The sequence below is a fragment of the Onychomys torridus genome, chromosome 19 (genome assembly GCF_903995425.1).
Source record: "Onychomys torridus chromosome 19, mOncTor1.1, whole genome shotgun sequence".
NCBI classification, from domain to species: Eukaryota; Metazoa; Chordata; class Mammalia; order Rodentia; family Cricetidae; genus Onychomys; species Onychomys torridus.
The window spans coordinates 10364339-10387875 of NC_050461.1; the positions used below are offsets into that span (position 1 = coordinate 10364339).

General features: G+C 44.9%; 1 protein-coding gene across 1 annotated transcript in view; it reads right to left on the minus strand.

Moving 5' to 3' along the window:
- Nucleotides 1-23537, minus strand: part of Mettl24 (methyltransferase like 24) — a 69360-nt gene that overhangs the window by 13591 nt on the left and 32232 nt on the right. The window contains exons 2-4 of the mRNA XM_036169373.1: nt 20056-20154; nt 12489-12628; nt 754-982 (exon numbers count right to left, since the gene is read on the minus strand). Coding sequence (XP_036025266.1) covers nt 754-982; nt 12489-12628; nt 20056-20154 — 468 coding nt within the window. The remainder of the gene's footprint in view (nt 1-753; nt 983-12488; nt 12629-20055; nt 20155-23537) is intronic.

A 23537-nucleotide genomic window follows, 5' to 3' on the forward strand; every position in this document is an offset into this window, starting at 1 on the left:
TTACATGGCACTTCAGGTTGGGAACCATGGGCTAGGACAAGCCAGACTCACTCAAGGGGAGAGGGAGACCAAAAAAGGCAATTGTACCCAGAACCACCCTTTAGCATCTGCTTAGAAAATGCATTAGCTGGGGTATCCAATGCTAAAACTTGGGTTCAAGGAACATTGTTCAAAGATTGAGTTCCTTTATGCTGTTCTTTCACAATGGAGTATTTGTATATATTTTACAACCTTTGACATAATTATATAAATTGCAATGTACATGATGTCCATTCATTTTACAAAGTAGATTTTACTCAGAGCTACATGTATTTCCTGTACTTTAAGAGCCAAAGTCTCAAAATAGCAACATGAGAAATAATATGTAAAATCAGTGTCTTACCAAACAAACATAGGAAGGATTAGTTTTGTACATTCAAGATTGAAATAAGGAGTTTAGCTTTCTGGAAATTTTAGATAAACTCCCAAGCAGGAGTAGTGTGCTGAGTCTCTGTCAGAAGTAGCTTGTTAGTCTCTTGTCTCATCTTGGCCATTCTTAGCATTCCTTGGGAGCAACTAAAACCCACAATTCAGTGTAAACAGCTCTAGCATTACCAAACATCATGTCTACAAGTCAACTCTATAAAAAACACATGCAGTGACCAGCAAGATTGAAAAAGCAAGCCTTCAGTTTCTACTCTGTTTCCTCCAGTGCTCATTTTCTTAATTGATGGGTCTACTCACTTTGTTGTGAATTCAAACGAGAAGTCTCACCTTGTGATGCCCAAATTCATTCAAAATGCTTCCCAGTTTTCTGGTGTTGCTGTGTAGCTTTTGAGCAGCCACAGCCGGATGTGGATCCCGCCAGTCAATGGACAAGCGGTGATGCCAGAGGCGCTGGCTCTCCAGAATGTGGGCTGATTTGACACTAGGATCGAAACGATGCACTTCACATCCGTCATTGGCCATGCTCACCTCAAAGTGTGTGTCATCATTGCCCAGCCTAGAGACCAGAGGAAGAAAATCAAAACAACAACAAAAAATACAATAAAGCAAAATTAGATGAATAAATTGACAGCTCTAATGCCAGTGTTCCTAGTGGTATTACGCTTCCTGTTTTAAAACATGTCTAATGTACACATTCAGTGAACTTCACATACACGTGCCCTACACACATATACACATGCCCTACACATATATACACATGCCCTATACACACATACACACACTCTATACACATATACAAATGTTTAACACACACATACACATGCTCTATACACATACACATACACATACTCTATACACATGTAAAATGTTCTACATACATGCTCATGCTGTATACACACATACACTCATACATTATAGGCCAAAGCCTCCTTGCACACACATTCACATGCACTACACATCTACACATACATACACTCATACACTATAGACCAAGCCTCTGGATAAAAGAAAACTAATCTGCTAAATACAGATCACAGAATCACTAGCTAAACATGTAGGCTCATGTGAGAGTGGTTTGATTAAGTTGTAAATTCGATTAGCAAGGGAACAAATAAGAATACCCGCTAGCTTTAATAGGCATGCTACGATCTATGTAGTCACAGAGACTAGGGATAGAGTAAGGGACTGGGGAAGGTCTCCCAAGGAAGGAGAAACAGAACAGAGAGTTATGGAGAAACTGGAACAGGATTAAACAGAGAAGGGGAGGGAAGAGGAGCATAAGGAGGGAATATGGAGAGGGACAACTAACACTAAGGGCTATTTGAGGGGTCATGTGAAAGCCTACTACCGAAGAAGCTTCAAGAAAACATATACATATGTGAATGAATTTAAATGGAGTCACCAAATAATGGAGGAGACCCCGGCTAGTCATCATTTGCCTTCAAGTACAACCTCCAGTGCCAGGAATGGGTTACATCTAATTGAACTGTTGGCCAAAGCGGCTCCATGGAAACCCCAAACAGCTTGGCTATTGCCCAGACCATTAGCTGCTCTCCACAAACTGATTGTGAGGCTGAAGACAACCCTTACATATTTCTTAAATGTGTTCATTGCACACAGAGAAGTCCAGCTGATGCCTCACAAGCACCTCCACCCCTTCCAACTATATTCATGGTACTAGAATGTTCTCTGCATGCTACTATGGGAGAAACATAAGCAGCGACCCAGCTACAAACCATGTGATCTACCATGGTGACCTGTCTGCGTGATATGCCTGTGCAGTCGTGGCACACATGTTGTGAGAGTAACCAACCACTATCTCTTTGGATTTAAGACCCACTCCTTGAGATGGAACCCATTCCCAACATCACTTAGGTGGCCTAGAACCTGAAACTAGATAGGCCATGGACCCAGAGGAAAACCAAATGCTCTTGTTCTGCTAAAGGAATGGAGCAATGCCGGGTGGTGGTGGCGGTAGCGGTGGCGGCGCACGCCTTTAATCCCAGCACTCAGGAGGCAGAGCCAGGCAGATTTTTGTGAGTTCGAGGCCAGCCTGGTCTACAGACCGAGATCCAGGAAAGGTGCAAAGCTACACAGAGAAACCCTGTCTCGAAAAACAAAACAAACAAACAAAAAGCCAAAAAAAAAAAGTAAAGAAATGGAGCATTAAAATGACTCCTACTGACATTCTGCTATACCCAAAGGTCCTCACTCAGCCATCACCAGAGAAGCTTCCTTCTGTAGTAGACAGAAATCGATACAGAAAGCTACCACTAGACAATGTGTGCAGAGTGGGATACATCCCCTTAGGGCTCAGGGAACTGTACAGAAGAGGAGGTGGAAAGATTGATTGTAAGACCCAGAGGAGAAGGAGGGCACCAAAGAAACAGTGTCTTCCGGACTCTACAAGACTGACATACAGATGAACTCACAGAGACTATGGCAGCATGCACAGGGTTTGCACAGGTCTAGGACAGATGGGACCCCAGCACTGAAATGAGGAGTGGACATGCGGTCCCACCCCGTAACCCAGAGCTATGTCCAACTGACAACCACTTCCAAAGGAAAATTAGTTTTCTCCAACGGAGGCTCACTGGGTGTATAAATCACACTTAATGGAAGGCCTCATGCCCAGTGGTACATGATCAACACAGAACCAACTCAATGATATTTTTGGAGGTTTTGTTGTTGTTGTTGTTGTTGTTGTTCATATTGCTTTGTTTGGGAATTTTTTTCCAATCTTACTGGTCCTTTCCTTGTATAATACGGCTTTCGATTTTGTGTTTTTATGGGTTTTGTTTTTGTGTTGTGTCTCTGTGCTTCTGTTGTTTTTTTCTTTGTTGTTGTTATTATCATTATTATCACTATTATCATTATTATTGTTTGTTCTTTGCCTGTTTCTTTTCTGAAGAGAAAGAAAGAAAGAAGGTACGGAACTGGATGGGTGGGGAGGTGGGGAAGATCTAGGAGGAGCTGGGGGAAGAGAAATTGTGACTAGAATATATTGTCTGAAACAAAATTTATTTTCAATAAAAATAAGAATATCCACTAGTCTTAAAAGAATTTTCTCAACAAAGGCCAAAAAAAGATAAGCCTAGGATTCATTCCCTTGAGAGGAGCAGCTTTCTAATGAGGCGCTGATTCGTCTCTATGGTACTAAGCATGATGGTGGACTTGTGGGAAGCCGCTGTGTTCTTTTAAATGGAGTGTATTGTAAAGTAGCCCAGGTAAAGGGAAAAGGGCAAATGTATGCGCTTCTACTAGATCCAGAGCTCAAGGAAAGAGTCTATACCTAAGTTCACAACAATAAGGGGAAGAAATTATGAATACATTGTACCTAAGTACCCAGTAGGTAGAATGTCATGTAGACAGTTCATATACTTACAAACACTGAGCTACTAAGAAAAATCTCTTATTTAGTGTAAGAATCACCATGTTGATCAAAGTGCCAATTTGAATGGGAAACATGAAAAAACATAAAAAGAGTCATTTTTTCATGGTAATTAAGACTTCTCTGCCAAAAATTCTTTCCTTTTTAGAGAGGGGATGGAGGGAAAGAAGGAGGGAGGGAGGAGACACACACACACACACACACAGAGAGAGACAGAGAGACAGACAGACAGAGACAGACAGACAGAGACAGAGACAGAGAGAGCCTTGCTATGCAGCCCATGGTCTTGAACTCATAATCCTGCCTCAGCTTCCTACTGCATGGAATACAAGCATGTATAACCATGCTTAGTTCCAAAATCCTACGATTACTAGTGATTTAGGACAACAAAATCCCACTATAGAATGTCTATAACCCAGTGGCCAAACCCAAACTAGTAGAGGAGAACTTGACTCTCTTAGGTTATTATTCTAGACTGCTGCACAGCTTGGGCACACACAAACAGGAGCTAACAATCACCCTGCAGTTTTCATTAACTAAAACAAGCTTCCATCTACCTAAACTTCAAGGTAGTCCTATCAGCTTTAATGTCGCCCTTCACCCCACTATATGGCTCTCTTCATCACTAGATAACTTGACATGTCCTTCAACCCACAGTAAACCTCAACCAGATCTCATCAACCCACTTTAGTGAGAACACTCAGCATTCCCACTTCTTCTACCTGAGCAGTCTTGTTGCCTAGTTTCTGCTTTCTATAAAACCCACTTTCGGAACCCTCCCTCCCTTCCTCCCCACCTTCCTCCCTCCCTCCCTCCCTCCTCATCCTCTCCTCCTTCATTATGCTGGGGATCAGGCACAGAACCTTATGCATATTAGGTAAGCACTCTGCCCACTGACTTCCAACCTGACCCCTTAAACTAGTTTCTTACAATTCTAGCTTCTACACAGAAAAAAAAAATCAAAAAGAAAGAAGCAGAAAAAAACGAAAAGTAAGATTTTTTCAATCCTAGAAATTGCAACCATTAACTTCTAGAGATTAATGTTTAGTAGTTTTTCTGTATCTTTCCAGAATTTTTCTGCACATACACAAGGGATGGTCTCTATTATAAATTATTAGAAATGCATGCCTATACATGGAAATTAATCAGTACATAACAGATATACTTTATATGATACAGCAGATGACCAGAAACTGCTTGTTAATTTGTCATTTTTATTTTCTGAGGTTACTTTTGTTCAGTCTACTAAACCCTCTTCTCAGCAGTAGGTTAGTCTAGCCATGGAAAAATAACAGTTATAGGAATAACTTGAAGAAGAAAGTACTAATTCCGGCTCCTGGTTTCACCCCATCACAGAGGGGAAGGTATTGGTGGAAGAGCACACAGCATGGCAGGCAGGAAGCAGAGGAGGGCAGTAATACAAAGGACCAGGGCAAGGCAGAGCTCCAGGACACCCCACTCAAGCACTTATTTCCCCCAACTGGGTCCTACCTTCCACAGCTCTAACCCCTCCCGACACTTTATTCACATCTTGAGTTCATCACAGCTTAAGCCACTCAGGACAGAGACGTTATGATCTAAAAACACCCCTACAGATACCCCTAAAGATGTGCTGTGCTAACCCCCCAGGCATGTTTCAGCCCACTCAAGCTACCCAGATTAACATTACAATCAGTGTATATGGACTATGGAATCATGGGGTTTCACTATGACATCCCCACACCATTTAATTTAAATATATAAATATGTACTGTGTTGGGAAGCAATAAGCTATGCTCATTTACCTAGTGTGTGCAATCCCGCCTTTTGTAGATTTAAAATAATGATCTTTCCAGGCTTGGTTTACATTTATCAAGTTTCGTGGCAGACGTAAAAAGCAAGAGGAAGGAATTAAGATACTGCACCACACATCCCAAGGTAACAGAACCAGTAGAGTCCACATCTGGCACCTCTAATGCACGCATGCACGCACGCGCACACACGCACGCACGCACGCACGCACGCACGGGTGCACTCTCCACACACTCCTTCACAGCAGGTGACCTGGGACACCGGGCTCTGGAGGAACATTCCTCTCAAAGTCTGCAAAGTTGTCACTTTTGGGAGAGTGAGACTGTTGACCTTGCTTGCTCCTCACTCTCCTGTGCCCCAGACGGTGGTGACAGATAGACCTGCAATGTTGCCCTCAGTGACAAAAAAAAGCTTGCTGTAAGGTCTGCCACTCCCAGGACATATCACAGCACACAGCAAGCTTCAATTCCCCATCTCACTACTGTACGTAAACGAGTATGTAGAGGATGCTGCACCAGGGCAAGGCATCCGTTGGGCGTGAGGACAAAGGGAGCACACGTGTCCTCGAGCTGAGGGAGCTCATAAGGTAGTGATGAGCAAAGAACATTTTGAACAAATAATTATAATAAAACCTATTATTAATACAAAAAAATCTAAACGTAAACCATCGTCTACTGTTAACTCACTTCAGAGAGAATTTGCTATAGAAAAGTTTACTTGATAGAAATATTTCCTTTAGGTGTAGTCCGTGGAGCTAGCAGCACAGATCACATATGTGGTCACATGTGTGTCTTCCTTGGCAAGGTCTGAGGTGACTGTCCATTCTCCCTTTCTCCTGTCTGTGTTGCAGTCACCCAGGAAGACAGAGAGAGACGCAGTGGCTACATTCATTTCTTGTGAGGCCACATCCTGAAAGCTGCACACGTCTCTCCCACTCACAGCCATTGCTCATGGCTAGTCACATGGCCAGGGCAGCTCCAGGGAAAGCCAGGGAATCTGGGAATCCAGCGTGGCCACGTGTCTTGCTAACTTCAGGAATTATGTTACCAAAAGAAGACCAGGAGAATGGATGGTAGGGGACAATTAGCAGCTTAGACAGTTCCCCTCTAAACACTCCAGCAGTTAGGATGCACATTCGAAGGCTTCTAGTTAGGACGGCCACCTCCCTCCGTAATAGGGGGGTGAAGCTAGAAGAGTCACTAATAAACATCACATCAGGGCTGAGGTTTTAGGGCACAACAAATTTGTCTCCATAGCAAGACAATCAAATCTAAAAGGTTTCGAAGAACTAAGAAGGGAAAGACAGAGCTATTTCCAAAAGTAGACTAGACTAGAATATCAGGACAATCACTGGGCCTTCTCTGATGTCTCAGAGTAAAGCAACCAGGTGGCCTGCACGCAGCTGTGTGGAACGTACACTAAACATCTATGGGATGTGCTTTTCCCAGGGAATGACCATCATGATGAAGTCCTGGTAGAGAGCACTAAGAGTTCTTGAGAGAGGAGTGCTTGTTTTCGACATTGTACGCAAGTGTTCTTTGGATGAACTGCAGTTGTACCTTAAGCATGTGAACCATGTATCTTGGCAGCCATGTGCTCTTCCAGACCACTGAAAGGTAAAAGTGGATTGCAGCAGGCCTTTGGTTAGCCTTTTCCTAAGCAGGCTGGAGGCTCTCATGGTAAGTGGGTTTTGCGTCCCCTGGGGATTAAAAGCTTGGGGCATAGTATATGAAAAGACACTCAGGAACCATTACTCCATAAGGAAATAATTTGAAGCCACAATGAGATACCCCATCCAACTACCAGGAGGTGTTTAATTGAAAAGGCCAATATGGTGTTGACAGGATGACAGTCATAGATTATTAGTAGGGATGTGAAATGGTCTATATTCAAAATAAATGAAAAGACATAGGCTCAAAATTTACCCATCAATGATCATCTCAACCTTGATAATAACTAAAAAGGGGGAAATAATGTGCTGTCCATCAACTGATGTGCCAAGAAACAGAATGTGGTATTTCCATACAGTGGGTTATGCCTCAGACCTAAAGAGTAATGGAGTGCTGGTATATCTACACTGTAGATGAACTACGAAAACATTGTGTTAGAGTCAACAGTCACAAAACGTTATATATGATTCTATTTACATGAAAAGTTCAGAAAGAGTGCCTCTATAATCAGAAAGTCAAGTTAGTGTTTGCTTAGGGCTGGGGGTAGGCAGGGGGAGGCTGAACCGTCAGGGAGCTAAAGAGTGGAGGGAAAAGGGGAGAAACGTGTATCGGCTCCAGGGCTGTGGGGAAGGGAAGGGTGATAAAAATGTCTTCAATTTAAGTGGTGTGATTAAAAGAAACCTCTGATTGGTGTATTTAAGTATGTGAGTCTATTTATACACAGTGTAGAAGTATATTCACATGTAGCTAAAACTGTTAAGAAGCTAAAAACAATGAAAATAAATCCAGAGTACAGATCAGAAGTTTTCAGCCCTCATCACTGAGAGAAGAGGTCTAGAAACGGTGAGAAGCGTTTTCCTCCAGAGTGTGAGCACACCAGCAGTATTAAGGAAGGCACTCTGGTCTGGTGGCAGGCTAGATCTGTAAATTGCCAACTACATGTGGGGGGGGGTCTTAAAGCTGGTGATAGATAATAAAATATTTTATAATGATTGATTCTTGTGTTAGTAGCATTGCATGAAATTCCAAAGTTTCATTTAAAACATGAAAACAAGCATGATGGTATATGCCTTTAATCTCAGTACTCAAGAGGTTGAGGCAGGAGAATCTCTGTGAGTTTGAGGCTAACTTGGTTTGCATAGGGTGCTCCAGAAGAGACAGGGCTATATAGTGAAACCCTATCTTAAAGACAAACCAAACTCATATATTTTCAGGACAGTATCAATTCCAAAGGAAGGAAATAGACTTTAGGGAACACACACACACACACACACACACACACACACACACACACACATCCTCTTATTACAAATAAAGCATAGATATTATACATTGCACGAACAGCTATACAGTGAGTCTATGGTATTGCCAGACCACAGCTGGGTTATCAGGGAGAAAATATCTAGAAGCATTGAGGACCACAATCTTCTTCCCCATTCACATATCCTATGCTAACACTGATCCTGCTGGCTCCATTCAAGCTCTGGGAAACAAATGTATTTGTCTATGAGGCCCATTCATTCTTCTTGAAATGCTCCCAGCCACATTGCCGGTTTTCTGTCTAAAACACTGGCTCGAGTTGCCTCACCATGTGTGACTTAGAAAATCTTCTGTCTTACACCAAGAAATCACATCTTGAAACCAAATAGTATAATTTAACCCAGAGCAGGAGGAGATGAAGACGGCGGGCCTCTGCCTTGATTCTCCCCTCTTCCTATCCACTCAGTTCTACCCCTAAAACACAGCTGCTGCCATGAGAGTACACTAGGCAACTTCTCTCTCTGCTCCACTCCTCCTCTGTCTCCCCCACCCCCACCACATCTGGACAATCCCCTCACCGCTGTCTGTACTGGAAGACTTACTGGGAAAAGCCTGTCTGAAATGGTTAAGGTATATTATATACTCTCCTCCGAAGCCTCGGCCTTTCCCTGTTTTTCAGTTCCTCTTCTCTTTCTTCCCTTCATCATTTCCCTCCTTTTCTTGCCCCTTCCAGAGTGTCCACTGGTCTACTCTACATCATTTGAAAAGTGAAAAACTGAGTCTAAGTTTTGATAGAACACACTGTACCAGACAAGCGTCTTTTTACATCTACTGTGGAATATGAAATTTTGACTCCCAGCAGAGAAACGTCAGCCCTGGGAGAGACGGTCAAGGCAGCGCCTGCTTCAGTGATAAGGGTGGAGGAGAAAGCATGGGGTAGAGGAGACACAGGCCTATCGCCCTTGTCTTCTGACTCCTGGATTCTCATGCCAGGTTCCCCCCAGGTTGCATCTGCATCTTTGGTTGGCCTGGGATCACTGGGCCCAGCAGAGGCATGGTTTTGCTATTGCCCTTGTCAGGAGCTCATCCGCACACTTGTATGCTGAGACCACAGAGTCCCCAGCCACTCCCCACTGTCACAGAACTGTCCCAGCACTCCCAGACCCTGGTAACACAGGGCCAATGTCCCCTGCGGTCCCTCATTTCAGAACCACTGCTTGTGTGTCCCTCAGCATTGCTTGAGATGCCAAGCAGCAGTCTACTCGTCCTCAGCAAGCAGCTCACCAGAACAGGGGGACGGCTAGACCCCAGGCCCCAAGTCACGGCACAGCCACCATTCTTGCCCACTGCCCACAATCCAAGTGCCATTTTTTTTTTCTATCACAAATGCTTTCTTTGGATTCACGTTTTCTATCTTTCTTTTCTTTTTCCCTGTTTCTTTGTGGGTTTTTGTTTTGTTTTGGGTTTTTGTTTGGGGGTTGTTTGTTTGTTTTGTTTTGGAGGACAGGACTGACTGGCTGAGTTCACAAAGATCCACCTGCCTCTGCCCCTTGAGTGCTTGGATTAAAGGTGTGTGCCACCATGCTCAGCTAGATTGCAGTTTGTAATAAAAAACTTCCATGTTTTTCATCAAATATTGACCCTTATAATATATTCATTTGTTTCCACTATAATTCAGAAGTTCTTATTTGCTTTTTGCAAAGCTGATTTTGAATGTAAATGAAAGAAAATAATTTTTTTCTCTATGTAATGATCTGGAATCTTGCTGCAGAATCATCTTACCTAACAGCTTGGAAGCATAAGGGGGGCGGTGGTGGAGAATTTCCAAACACCACCTAAATAACTTCCCGAGTTTTATCTTATTCAGTTATATTCTTAAATGAATTTATTGTGGAATGTAAAATGTTAAGCAGAACGTAAAGTTTGGAACCAGGAGATAGGATTGAGACGACATTGCCAATTTGCATGCTATACTATACAATTATTTTTTGACCTACTTTCACAGATTTTTAATGTGACATAAAACAAACTCGGCTGTCACCATGTTCCGTGCTTCTTATGGCCTTGAAGCATAGCTTCCAGGAGGAACTCAGTTCTAACCAACAGACCACACTGCTCCTGTCTGGCTTAAGTACCATTTAACACACAGCCTGTGTGCCCCTCCTAAGCAGCCCTTTACATACCCAATACCATCATGCCAAGTCCCACCCAGAGACACCTGCAGCAGTTCTTTGATCCATTTGTGAATGTATGAATTAACTTCACACTTCTATTTGAATTGTTTCTTGTTTTTATAAAAATCCACAATGACTTGTAATCCTTTATTTTGGACCCAGGACCTCATGTTTTCCCAGGTTGGCCTTGACCTCATTTATATAGTGGAGGGTGACTTTGAACTTCCGATTCTCCTGCCAACCTCCTGAGTGGTGGGATTCTAAGTATGGATGCCTTAGTTTTGCAGTGCTGAGAATCAAAGCCAATGCCACAGACATGCCAGGCAAACACTCTACCAACTGAGCTGTACCCCTGCCCACAAACTGCTTGTAACAGTTTGATAGCAAAGATGGTCTCCTCCTAACCGGCTCCTTTGGGGAGGTCTCCACAACACCCAGATGTCTGCGCCCACCCACGACCACAGAGTCCGGCAGATGTCTAAATGTGGGCTGTGGAATGAAGAAATGAAACCTGTAGTCAAGGAGCAGGGATGTGTGATGTTGTTTAGGGTCTTCTTAACTGCTTTAAAAAACACTACAGTGGTCTAGCCTGAGGACCTGCGTGGCTTCTATAAATAGTCTCCTAAGCAGAATGTTCCAAATAGAAATGGTTCTTGCCCGCTTTGAGACTTGTATCATGTTGTCCTGGTTGTTTGTTTTGTTGTTTTTGTGTGAGCGTTGTTTTGTTTTTTGTCAACTTGGCACAAGCTGGAGTCATGCAAGAGGAGGGACCCACAACTGAGAAAATGCCTCCGTAAGATCAGGCTGTGGAGGCCTGTGAGCATTTTCTTGAGTAATGATTGACGTGGGAGGGTCCAGCCCACTGTGGGTGGGGCCACCCCTGGGCTATGGTCCTGGGTTCCCTAGGAAAGCAGGCTGGGCAAGCCCCAGCAGCACAGTGAAGGCTCCCTCCATGGTCTCTGCTTCCGTTCCTGCCTCCAGCTCCTGCCCTGACTTTTCTGGGTGAACTGTGACGTGGCACTGTAAGCTTAAATAAACCCTTTCTTTCCCAAGTTGCTTTTGGTCATAGTGTTCCATCACAGTGACAGAAACCTAAGACACACTTGTAAGTTCAGGACGGTTTACAAAATTGCTGATAGACTTGGTGAAATATTCTCACACTAATTTATATCCATCATTTAACAGAATCTCAAAATCTGTTTGCATATGGAGGTCATTTTCAACCTGTATAACCAAGTCAGTTTTTTGGCAAAAATTTCATGTTCTTTTAAAGAATTTCCTTTACTTTCCTTTTACCTAAATACAAAGCTACACATAGATTGATCACAGATACACACACACACACACACACACACACACACACACACACACACACAGTAGTGGTTGTTATCTGTCTTGGGTCATTCATGACTATGTGTAACATTCCGGGCACACTCTTTCCTCAATACAGCCATTGATATTTTTCTCTCTCTAACAAAGGTGCTCTAATTCACGCTGGAAGCCTCTTGTTTCTTCAAGGGGCTCCTCCTCAGGCTGAAAACCAAAGCTGCTACCTTATTACCAGCAGGACGGGAGGAAAGGTGGCTCCTATCAAGATGACCTCAGTCCTTACTCTACCAGTACCTGTCCTGCACAGCAGGTCAGCCTGAAGCCCAGGCATGAGACAAATCACATTGCCTTCACACACTGCGCTAGCCACCCCCTGTCATCACTGAAAAGGCCTTGGCTGCCTGCATGAATGTCTGTGTTCTCCTCTGCTATTAAAAAATGTCTTACCCTAAGGAGTAGAGGCGGCACCGCTTGCTGCGGATTTGATGAGCTAAGCCAAACCTGTCATCAAGACACACCAGCCAGGGCTTCGTTGCAGGGCTGGAGTCAGCAGCCAAGCTGTTTGTACCCATGTGATCACATGCAATCTGTAAGGATTGGAAATCAATATGAATAATTTAACATGCTAGATGATGGATGGCAGGTAGAGACTTAACTGCTCCCCTCCTCCTGGAAACAGTCGGGGGTGGGGGGGGAGAGTTATGTCCTCCACTGCTAACTACTCTCCTCCCCAGGGAACCACAAGACCGCTGTAAAATGTTCAGAGGAATTTCAATTGCATGCCAGATAAGAAGTAACCTCATGAAGACCCAGGGAGGGTGTGAAGGGAAATGGGCTGCAGTAGCCATCTGCCCAGATTGCAGATTGGGAACCAGGATGGGAGCGAAGAGGGGTCGGGAGGTTGTGCGTCTAGGGGATGAGCAGAAGTTGACAGAGGAGCAGGTTAAGAAGGATGTCTGGACAGAGAACTGGGCAGTGTGTCTACTGTAACACAATGCCGAGCAAGGTGTTCGTTCACAAGGCCACCTGTGCCTTATGAGGTGGGGCCACCGAGGCCAGAAAAGGAATCTGTGCTGTCCAGGGCGATAGCCAATCCTGGGACAAGTGAAGTGTCTGCTGAGAAGACAGGATTCTTGGTGGTAATCTCTAATGAGCTAATTATTCTAATGAGAATCTCTAATGAGCTGCTTCCTGGGGGAGAAGGGCGAGCCCCGGAGCAGAAAGTGCTGCCTGGCTAACCCAAGCACTTCTCCTAACTCATGCATCACAATTAGATAAGAAAACCAAAGGGAGCGTGCATGGAAGTTATGCAGAAAGAAGTCTAATTCCAGCACACAGTAAGCAAATGAACTTCCTGAGGAAGGATGGCTTGAGTCGGAGGCTCATACTGTGCGCGGCCAAGGCTAATGGAATAAATAGAAGACAACAGTTATGAGTCCCAGACATTGGCCTTACTGAGTGACCAAAAGTTCCCCTCCTCCTCATCCCTCAAAACTCTCCGAGCCATACACAGGTTACAAAAGAGTCTTCCTGATACAAAGGCGCTCCAGGGCTCACTACTTTTGTTCATTGGAAAACAGCAGCATCTGATTTTTTTTCTTAAGATATTGTAGAGCTGGCAAGACAGCTCAGTGTGTAAAGCAATTGCTGCAGTCCTCAGTTGTGTCTTGGGTCATTTATAACTTCAATATTGTCTGTCACGCAGGCACTCATGTGGGTCCTGGGGGCTCCATGGCCAGTCTGGCTGCATTGTGAGCTCCAAGTTCAATGAAAGACCCTGTCTCAATAAATAAATAAAATTAAAAGATGGAAAGCAATGGAAGAAAGCACTAAATGTCAACCTCTGGCTTCCACATGAACACATACAAGCAAACATGCAGAGTGCACAAGTGTGCACACACATGCATGCACACACACACATTAAAACTAAAAACAGGACTAGAGTGCAGGCTCAGTTGCTCTTTCAGAGGACCAGGGCTCAATTCCCAGCATCCTCATGGTAGCTCATAATTGTAACTCCAGTCCCAGAGGACCCAGTGCTCTCTTCTGACCTTGGTGGGTACTGTATGCACACAGTACACAAACATATATTTAAGCAAACATTGTAAAAACAGCCAGGTGTGGTGGCACATGCTTGTAATTCCAGCACTGAGAAGGAAGATCGAGAGTTCAAGGCTTCCTCAGCTACATAGGAATTTGAGGCCAGCCTAAGCTGCATGAGATCTGGTCTCAAAAAAGCAACAAGAAAAACACAAGAAAGCATTCACTTTTCTTTCCTTTTGACCCAGGGTCTTTCCACCCACCTCTCTGTGTCTAACCTGTGTTTGAAGGGGAAATTAGTCACTGGAAATGGAATTGAATCCTCTCTCAAGTAACAGCTACAGAACACATGTATTGACATAGTACATCAGTACACTAGCTTGTAAATTTCATCTTCTACTGCTTGGCCAGAGGGGAAATGGAAATTGTGCCTCTGTCTGCCCACCTGCTCTTCTTCACCCACACAAGGGCAGGGACATTGCCAATCTAATTGGCCAGAGCTGGTCTACTAATAGGAAAACTGCTGTGTCTTGAACCCTGGGCACTCAGCCCTCTGCCCTGTGCCTCCCTCCCTGGGAGGCGCTTTAGACCAAGGCACTTCTGCGGTCCCGGGCTGCCTCCACCTGAGCCTTCTGCTCCAGGGCAGTGCCTAGCTCTGAAGCCTGGACACTTCTGAACACTTCTTCCTAAGACTTTTCATAATGACTCATGGGATATGTTCCTATTACCCTTCTGGTGGCATCAAAACTTCACTCTGGCCTCTTCCACAGAGCTGCTTAATTAAGGTGTGGCTCCCCGGCCTCAGAATCACCTAGAGATTGGTTCGAAGGAAAAAGGCAGATTCTGTGTCCCAACTCCAGATACACAGGTATCATGATCCCAGGGAACAAGCAGTCTAAGGAGCCCCCGAGGGGCCCTTAGGCAAGCGCTCCTTTGCACTTACTGGAGGGTCTGGACTTTTATAAAGTCCCAGAAAAAAACGACCCAACTTGGTCTTCTCACCTGTCCCTTAGAAAGTGAAGGAAAGAGACTGGACCTGGGCCATAGCTTTCAACCGAAAATAGCATTGGCTTTGACCCCTAACAAAGAACAGAGAAGTTGGCACTAACAATTAACCAGAGGCCTCTCAAAGGAAGGAACTCAGGACCACACATCAGGCTTACTGTCCAGTTGCTCCTCCAGAGCCATAGCCATGGTCTAGGGTCTGCTCTATTGTGATTGCACTTGACCTAATTACAGTTTCTTTCTTATTCAAAGATTTCATCTTGCACAGATATTTTCCTATCAGAGAGACACTCTTTCCCACCCCTCTTCCTCTCTCAACCAAAAAATACAGTGCAGGAATTATCCAATTTTAACCATCTATTAACCGTCTTACAGACATTATTTTTGGGGGGGGCGAAGGGGGAAATAACTAGAAGTCATCCATAAAATTCTGCTCTTAAAATTAATTAAATATTGATTTTTTTTCAAGCTTTCTGGTTAAGATTTATAGCCAAGGTTTCAATAAACTCTCTTGCAAGCAAAATCAGTGAGGACAGCAACTTCAAGCTAAGCTCCAGCTGAAGTAATTACACTCTCTGACTGCCTAATTCCCCTTATAATTTTAGCCATATAAAGCAAATTAGGTCTGGACAAAGGCAAATAGACTCGCGGGGGATGGGGGGAATGTTTTGTGAAATGTTTTTTATTTATTTAGCATAAAGGGATCTAACTCATTTTCATTTCATTTTGCATCCCAAAAGCTTGAACAGCAATTCTACCAACCCATGAGTGGAATGTGGCAAAAAAAAAAAGTCCTTAGAATTTGAGGGGTTTGGGCAAGAATCCCTGAAAAATTAAATGTATATTTATATGGTTACATTATTTTTGAAAGGCTCAAAGGCAGAACTGAGTATTTTGTTATCCCCCTATCCCTGCCCTGTGAGTGTGGGGGGGGGGGAGAGACAGACAGACAGACAGAAAGACAGAGAAGGGAAGGAGGAGGGAGGGAGGGAGGGAAAAGGGGGGGGGAGAGAGAGAGAGAGAGAGCGCAAATACAATACATACTATTGATATAATGCTGCAAAGTTCTAATTTGTCTCTCCAGGTCTCCAGAGCCTGACTTCTTAGGTATTTCCCCAAGTAGATGTATAGATAGTTAGATAAATAACAGATTATAGATGGGCAGTAAAAGATAGAAAAATAGACTTGAAAACATTTTTTTAGAACAGCCATTGCTGCTTAGAACTCCTTACTGAGAGGCTTGCTTCCTGGAGGCATATGGTAGGGGGTTGCCATAAAAAGCTGGCTCTGGAGTCTTCCATTAGCACAGGCAAGAGTTTCTGAGTTAACCATTTCCTGTTAGCAGCTCACTCTATTATTGACTGCAGAACTCTGTGTTGTCATCAGGGGCTCCCATATGAAGAAAAACAATATTGCTAATCAAACTAGACTTGATGTTCTGCACACTCTGATCAAATATCATATCCTCTGGTATTCAAAAAAAATTCAGGGCCCTATCATGCCACTGAGGTCATCACTACACCCATGACAGTCTAATGCCCTTCCATGTGCTCGCCCTCAGTTAGATCCCTTTCACATCCTACTTACATTAAACTGAGGCATTTTATTAAGATTTGAGATCCCAGAGACCAGATCCTGCCAGCCCCTGGGCGGGTGATCAACAAACACCTTTTGTCCTGACATGTGAAAAACTCAACCATGAACTTGTCAAACGCTGTGCCTGGCTGTATGAGTCTGAACATAAATTTGAGGGATTTTTTTTAAGCAGCCTAAGAGGCTGGGGGTGGAATTCACTTAGTGAGTCACTGCTGCTGACTGAAAATTTTAGGTAAATGGTGATTTTAATATTCTGCAAGTTTTTGCAGGCTTCCATTGTTGAGATGATTTCTGAAGGAGGCATAAGCCACAAAAGCATCCCCAAAGATCCTGGTTGCACAGAGGAGGGGCGGGAGCAATGGTTAGTCAAAGAACCTGATGAAGAATCAGTGTCATCCATGACAGCTCCCAGCTGGAGTAAACGTCTCCTGATTACAAAACCATCGTGAGGTCTACAGTCTGTCACCTTTTCTGAAGGACAGCAAGCCTTCCACTGAGTCTGGAAGGAACTCAGGACATATCATTTCAAAATATTCCAAACTAGTACAATCATTACCTCAAGCTGCAGTCACTCAGGGTCTGTGACTTCAGAGAGAGCCATTGGCCTGACTCTTCCCATGTGGAATAAGCTATACAGGTTCTTTTGGGTAGGGTGGCCTTCCCATACAGAGGCTGGGAAGCAGCACTGATCCCTCTGGGCCACGGGAATTGCAATAAGACTGAATAAACAAAGTTCAAAGTCACCTCCATCATCCACTAGCTCTCAGGTTCACTGCTCCCACCCCGTCCCACCCCACCCCCTCTCCACCCCACCCCTGCTGCCGAGGTCCTCACCGCAGACCCTCTGAACCTGTGCTAGAATTTGCTGCCTGAGTCTAGAGGTCTGTTTGTCCTACTGTTCCTTCACAGGTTCATATTTCTTCATCTAAAAAGTGTGAAAGCATCCTGCTCTGGCCATTTCTCAGGACGTCACTGACTTCCCAGGAAGACAGGAAGTTTAGCAGAAACACTGTGGCTTTTCTCTTGACACTCATGTTAATTAGGATCCTGGAACCAGATAAAGAGCCCACATCACACTGTGGTGGGAAGAGTCTTCTCCTACAGCTTCAAACACCAGGTCTCAATTATGGCACATCTCAAACTGGCTAATGATTATATAGCCACTCATTTATGGGTTCCTTGAGGCCAAGATTGCAAGCCCAATGCCTTCTAAATTCCCTGACCATACAGGTGCTCAGAAATACTTGGCTAGTAACAGCCCTAGCCACAGGGGAGATCTTAGAGGCATTTGGTCTAACCTCAAGCCTTTCGGGATCAGAACAGTGACAATCATAGAAGCAAAATCAACTGTCCAGGTTCCAAGGTTAGCCCATATCACATCAGAACATGCTTCCTTTTTCTTTTTCTATACTTTTTCCCCCTCTCAAATCATGGCTCATGAGAAAAACACAAGAGAAGTCTAAAATGACATCTGAGTGTCCCAATGCATCTTGTAAGTAAGGACCCCTTATATAAGTTATAGAACATTAACCTAAATACATGTAAGATGGAATTTGGAGGCTCACACTCAATAAATTAATTTTGGAGGATGGAGCTCATCATTTTCAAATTCAGTTTATATATTAAACACCTCTAATTTTTCTCCAGGCCATTAAGGACGTTTTTAAGTTACAATTAAGAGATCTGATCTCCTATCCTCCATGTAAAGCCAAATGATAAAATTAAAATTTCTATATTTTAATTAAGCCTGGGTAAGTCCACCCAATTAATTTGAAGCAGCCAAATAAGATAATTTTCTTTGAATCACAGGGACTGGTTTATCATTCTATCAACCACAATTAACTCTACAGGCTTTTATTTCCATATTTGGGTGGCAAGTATTAAAATTCCTATGACTGTCTGACTGCATCATGTCAGAAATAAGATACTGAAGTTGAACTAGTCTCCCTACAGCTCTGAAAATGAGCCAGACACATGGCATACACCTGTGATCTCCGCACTGAGGAGGAGTTAGAGGCTAGCCTGGGCTACATAGCAAAAGCTTCTCTCAAAGTAAGGGGAGGGAAATGAGACTACATTTTTTTTCTCGTCCTTTATAATGGGCTTTGCTGCCAGTGAGGCTCAGTACAGTGCCAAAGGCCAGTGGACTTAAGGATACAGGCATCCAAGGCCCGCCCTCTCTAGGCCACTCCTGCCCAGGGAACGTCCTGTTGTGAGTCTGTGCTCAGTCCCCAGGCTCAAAATGTCCTTCCTTCTGCCCCATGTCAGTCCAGGGCTAAGCATCCCTCAGGCTTCAGTTTCCTCTTCCACTTACTTTTTCCCTAGGATCAGGCAACATGACAATGTACCTTCTGATTAATGTGTCCAGCGCCCTAGAGTCTCTGTAACAAACATTCTCTTGCCTTTTCAGGGTCTGACTCCACCTCACCCCTGAAACTGGGCAGGAGCTGCCACTGTGTGTTAAGCCCCGAATAAAGGCCATGCTCAGTAATGACTTAGGGTGCTCCACAGAGAAAGAAGAGAGCACTGGGGTCATTAACTTCTCAAAGTGCTCCTCAGAGTCTCTGGCTTCCTGGACCATCATGGCCTGGCTGCCAAGTGCCGGTGGCTGGGAAGCACACGGGCGAGTGCTCCCAAATTGGAAAGGGGCTGTACCTCCAGATGATGGCTTTGTTTTGTGACACACTTGACTGCCTACTCACAGGAACAAATCTGTCTCTTCAACTGGCTTTCCAAAATGATTTTCTAAAGTGACTCTTTGAAACACTTGGGGATGAATCATTAGAACATTCCATGCTGATGAGAATCTGGGAAGGAAGAAATGATAAGCAAATGGGAGCCATCTTCTCCCACGGAGCGGGGGGAAATGAAGTAGCAGCACTTCAGAACCCGGGTCCCTGTCCTGTTCCCATCAAGAGCTTTGTGGGGGACCCACCCCTACCTTTGCCCCTGGGATACTCTTGAGGAGTAAAGGTTAAGAGATTTAGATAGAAATATAGAGGGGCGAGAAAGACAGAAACACAGGAAAGCCTCGGGAGGGCCTGGATCCTTATCCACCAGCCCCTTCGGTCTCTTCTGAAGGGCTGTTTATAGGAATACCAAGGGGTGGGGCAAAAGACCTCCCCCTTGCCAGATCAAAGCACACCACACATCCAAGTGCAGACCCTTCCACACACCTGGTAACCACGCCCGTGGTCAATCCACCCCCTTATGCAGCCCTGCTAGGTAAAGCAAGCTTGGATCTCACTAGGAAACCTCTGTGGGTTCCCACAGAGTTCCTCTCATAAGCCTCCTGGCCCCAAGGGCAACTCTTGCAGTGGTTGGTCAGTACCTTGGACATTATTCCCCAACCCATTTCAGCTTGAAACACAACCTGAGTGGTGCTGATGTAGCTCAGGAACCTCGAGGCTTCTTCATCCAGGGACTGAGCAGGGCCTGCCCAAGGCTGGAGCTCTATATGCCACCGGGGACCCTGGAAGGGACAGAGAACACAGTCAGTGTATAAAGACTGAGGATCTGGGCCGGGCAGGAGGAATATCAGATTGGGCCAAGGCTACCAGCATGTGTGCCCAGAGATGCTGCCACTTAAGACCACCGAAATCACAGGAGGGCACTGTAAGAAAGTCCAGTATCCAAGTTAAGAAGCTGATGACAATGACCCCTAGGGACTGTCTGGTCATAGACAAATTCCTCCTGACTCCATCTGACAGTGCCCTAACTGTGGCTGGATACGCATGCTACCATTTCACATTCCGAGGGAAAAGGTCTTTAGCGCTTACTGTTTTCTAAGGTTAGAGCTTTAAGAATCTGCTCCCTAAAGGGCAGTTCCAGGATTCACAGCACCATAAAGCTGAAGTGCTAACTTCATGGGGAAGAAACACACAGGCATTTGGTCATCTTCCTTAGCACTGGAAGAGATGGGCAATAACATCTACTCCTGAGCTTGTGTTGCGGGGACAAGGATGCTGAGCAGTGGAGCATGGCTTTGTAGTACTGGGAGGCAGCCCACACCTGTCAGCAGACAGTCTGAGGTACTTCAGTACTAGATGGCTGGTGGTGGCAGAAAGGCTAGTAGGGAAAGCAGAGGTCAGAGAGAGGCATAAATGGGAACACCTGTGCAAAAATGAAAGCTTTGGTCGGGAAGTCTTTGCTAGACCTCATAGTTCCTCTTCTAGAGGGTCACCATTTGAAGACCTCCCAAAGACTCAGTGATTCCGAACAGAGACAAGGGCCCACCCAGCCTACAGGACGAGAGAGCAATGAAGGACAGGGGACCGTCCAGGGCCTGGCATGATAAATGACTAGCTTCAGGAAGACCTCAAGGGTCATAACATAGGAGCTCCTGCAAGGTAGTCAGATTGGCCCCGAGCTCAATGTACGGCCAGGACGGGGTCATAGGAAGGCTCTGGGACCAGAGAAGAAGCCATCATGTACATACATTATTCTCCAGGCAGGGATTGTGGCCAGGGCTGTCACTACTATCACCCCAACCAGGAGATACATTTGAACAAGCTGATCGTGAGACACATTAACACAAATGTGATTGTTTTCCCTTAGATGGGTGGCCTAAGGGACTCTAGATTAAATTGAAGAGGAGGAGCAGGACAAGCAGAGTGGGCACTGTGAAGCTGGTTTCTGGGTTTAGAAGAGCAGTCTCCTTCTGCATGAGGATCTGAGATACATGCAAACACTTTGGAAGTGATGAAATATTGGGCAGTGTTAAATGCCTATCATTGCATAGCCCACAGGCTCAGCAGCTCCCCATCAGACTGTACAGTCCTGAAGCTTAAGATCATGAAGTTGCTCAAGATTGAACTAGCTTCTCTGATCTCCTACAGGCTGCCTCTTTCTTGGGTATCCATTCAAGGGACTTGGGCCTCCAAAGGCTTAGTAGAGTCTTGCTCAGTTTATCATCCTGCTGACTTTATCCTGAAATTCTTCGTGATTTTTGACCAAGAGTTCTCACCAATTATGTATCCAGTCAACAGGGCACGGCCCATGCTGAGGCAGGAGGATAGCAAGTTCAAAGCCATCCCAGACTACTGTGATGGCTAATTTCAATTGTCAACTTGATGAGCTCTAGAACCATAGTTGATGGGCTTCCAGGCATACCTGTGGGTGGTTATCTTGATTAGATTGATGGAGATGGAAGGACCTGCCCACTGTGTACAGCACTACTCCCAAGGCGAGGATCACAGATTGCATAAGAAGAAAGGTGAACTGAGCACAGCGTTCATGGCCATCTGCTCCTTGACTATGAACACTGTGTGAGCACTGCTTCCATCTCCTGCTGCCATGGTTTTTCTGCCGTGATGGACCGTAATCTCAAACTGTGAGCCAAAACAAACCCGTAAGCTGCTCTCGGCAGGCTGTCTTACCAGAGCACCGGGAAAGACACTAGGGCAGCTGCTTAGCCAGTCTGCACTGCCAGGCGCCTTTGCTGAGGACAGCCCTGTCTGATAGCTGTCATTGTCCTGTGAAGGTAGAGCAGAGAGCGGCAAGGAATACTAGCTAAGCTGCCTTCGCCCTTCGTTGATTTTCTTCTTCTCTTATTAGACGCTGATAACCATTCAGTCAATCAACATTTATCAAGAACCATCATTGATCAGGCAAGGATAAATGTTGCCTGGTCACATTCATTTCTGAATCGAGGGGACAGAGCACTTTCACGAGTCTCTTCTAGAGCATTCACTTGCAATAATGCAAGAAAGACACCAACTTTGTCAACTAGGTGGCTTGGGCAAATATCAGTCAGGGAGTCAATGGGAACCTTCATACTGACAACAGAAGAGAATTTCAAAAGAAGACTGTTTACCATGGTGTGGGCAGGATTTAAGGATGCATAGGAAGAATGATGTGATACCCATGACTAGTGTGCTGTGGACCAATCTTGTACACTGTAACTATGTGTTGCTCTCATTGTTATTAAAAAACTGATTGGTTGATAGCTAGACAGCATTTTCAGGGCAGAGAGATGCTGGGAAGAAGACAAAGGGTAGAGTCTGAGGAATCTCAAGCCAGATTCGGAAGCCACGTGGGAAGTTCATAGAGGAGGTAAACAAGCCTCAGAGCAGCACATAGATTAATAGAAACGGGTTAATTTAAGTTGTAAGAGCTGGCTGGAGACAGGCCTAAACTATAGGCCGAGCATTTATAATTAACAATAACTCTCTGAATGGTTATTTGGGGGTGGCTGCTGAGACACAGCCTGCACTGGTGACATCAGAGAACCCCCTGGGGAAATGGTCTGGAGAGGGTCTGTAAGAAGGAAACAAAGCCGATCCTATTTCAGATACCACCTTATCTACCCCATCTGCCCATCTCCTGCCTCCAAATCCACAGGGAGGAAAACCTAGACAGCCCCTGCAGTGAGCCTCCACTGTCCCTACTAAGGGGTCCAAGCTGGTGGAGAAGAGTGGAGGTAACATGGAAGAAAGCTTTGACCAGAGTCACTCATTCATTCACTCATTCATTCTGTGAGCATTTGTGCCTCGGGCCAGGCTCTTTGTTTCAATTTAATATAGGGCACAGCTGTGTCACAAAACAACTGTAAGGAATCTTTTTAGGGTCCCTGGTGGAATTCTCTATGGTGGACAATAGGGGCGCAAGGAGACGGGGTTCTTGAGGTTGATTCCACAACCAACACACAAAAACGCAGATACAGATCATGGGGAAGGGTTTCCCTGGCTAAAACCCCCCAAACAAAGCAATGTCTTTCCAGAACTATTAAAGAAACACACTCAACCCAGCAGCAGCGTCGACCCCAGGCCAGCACACGGAAGTGACTTCACATATCAGTAATTGTGAATCCCCCTGGTTAAATGTAGGATTATCTTTCTGCAACCTGATATTTCT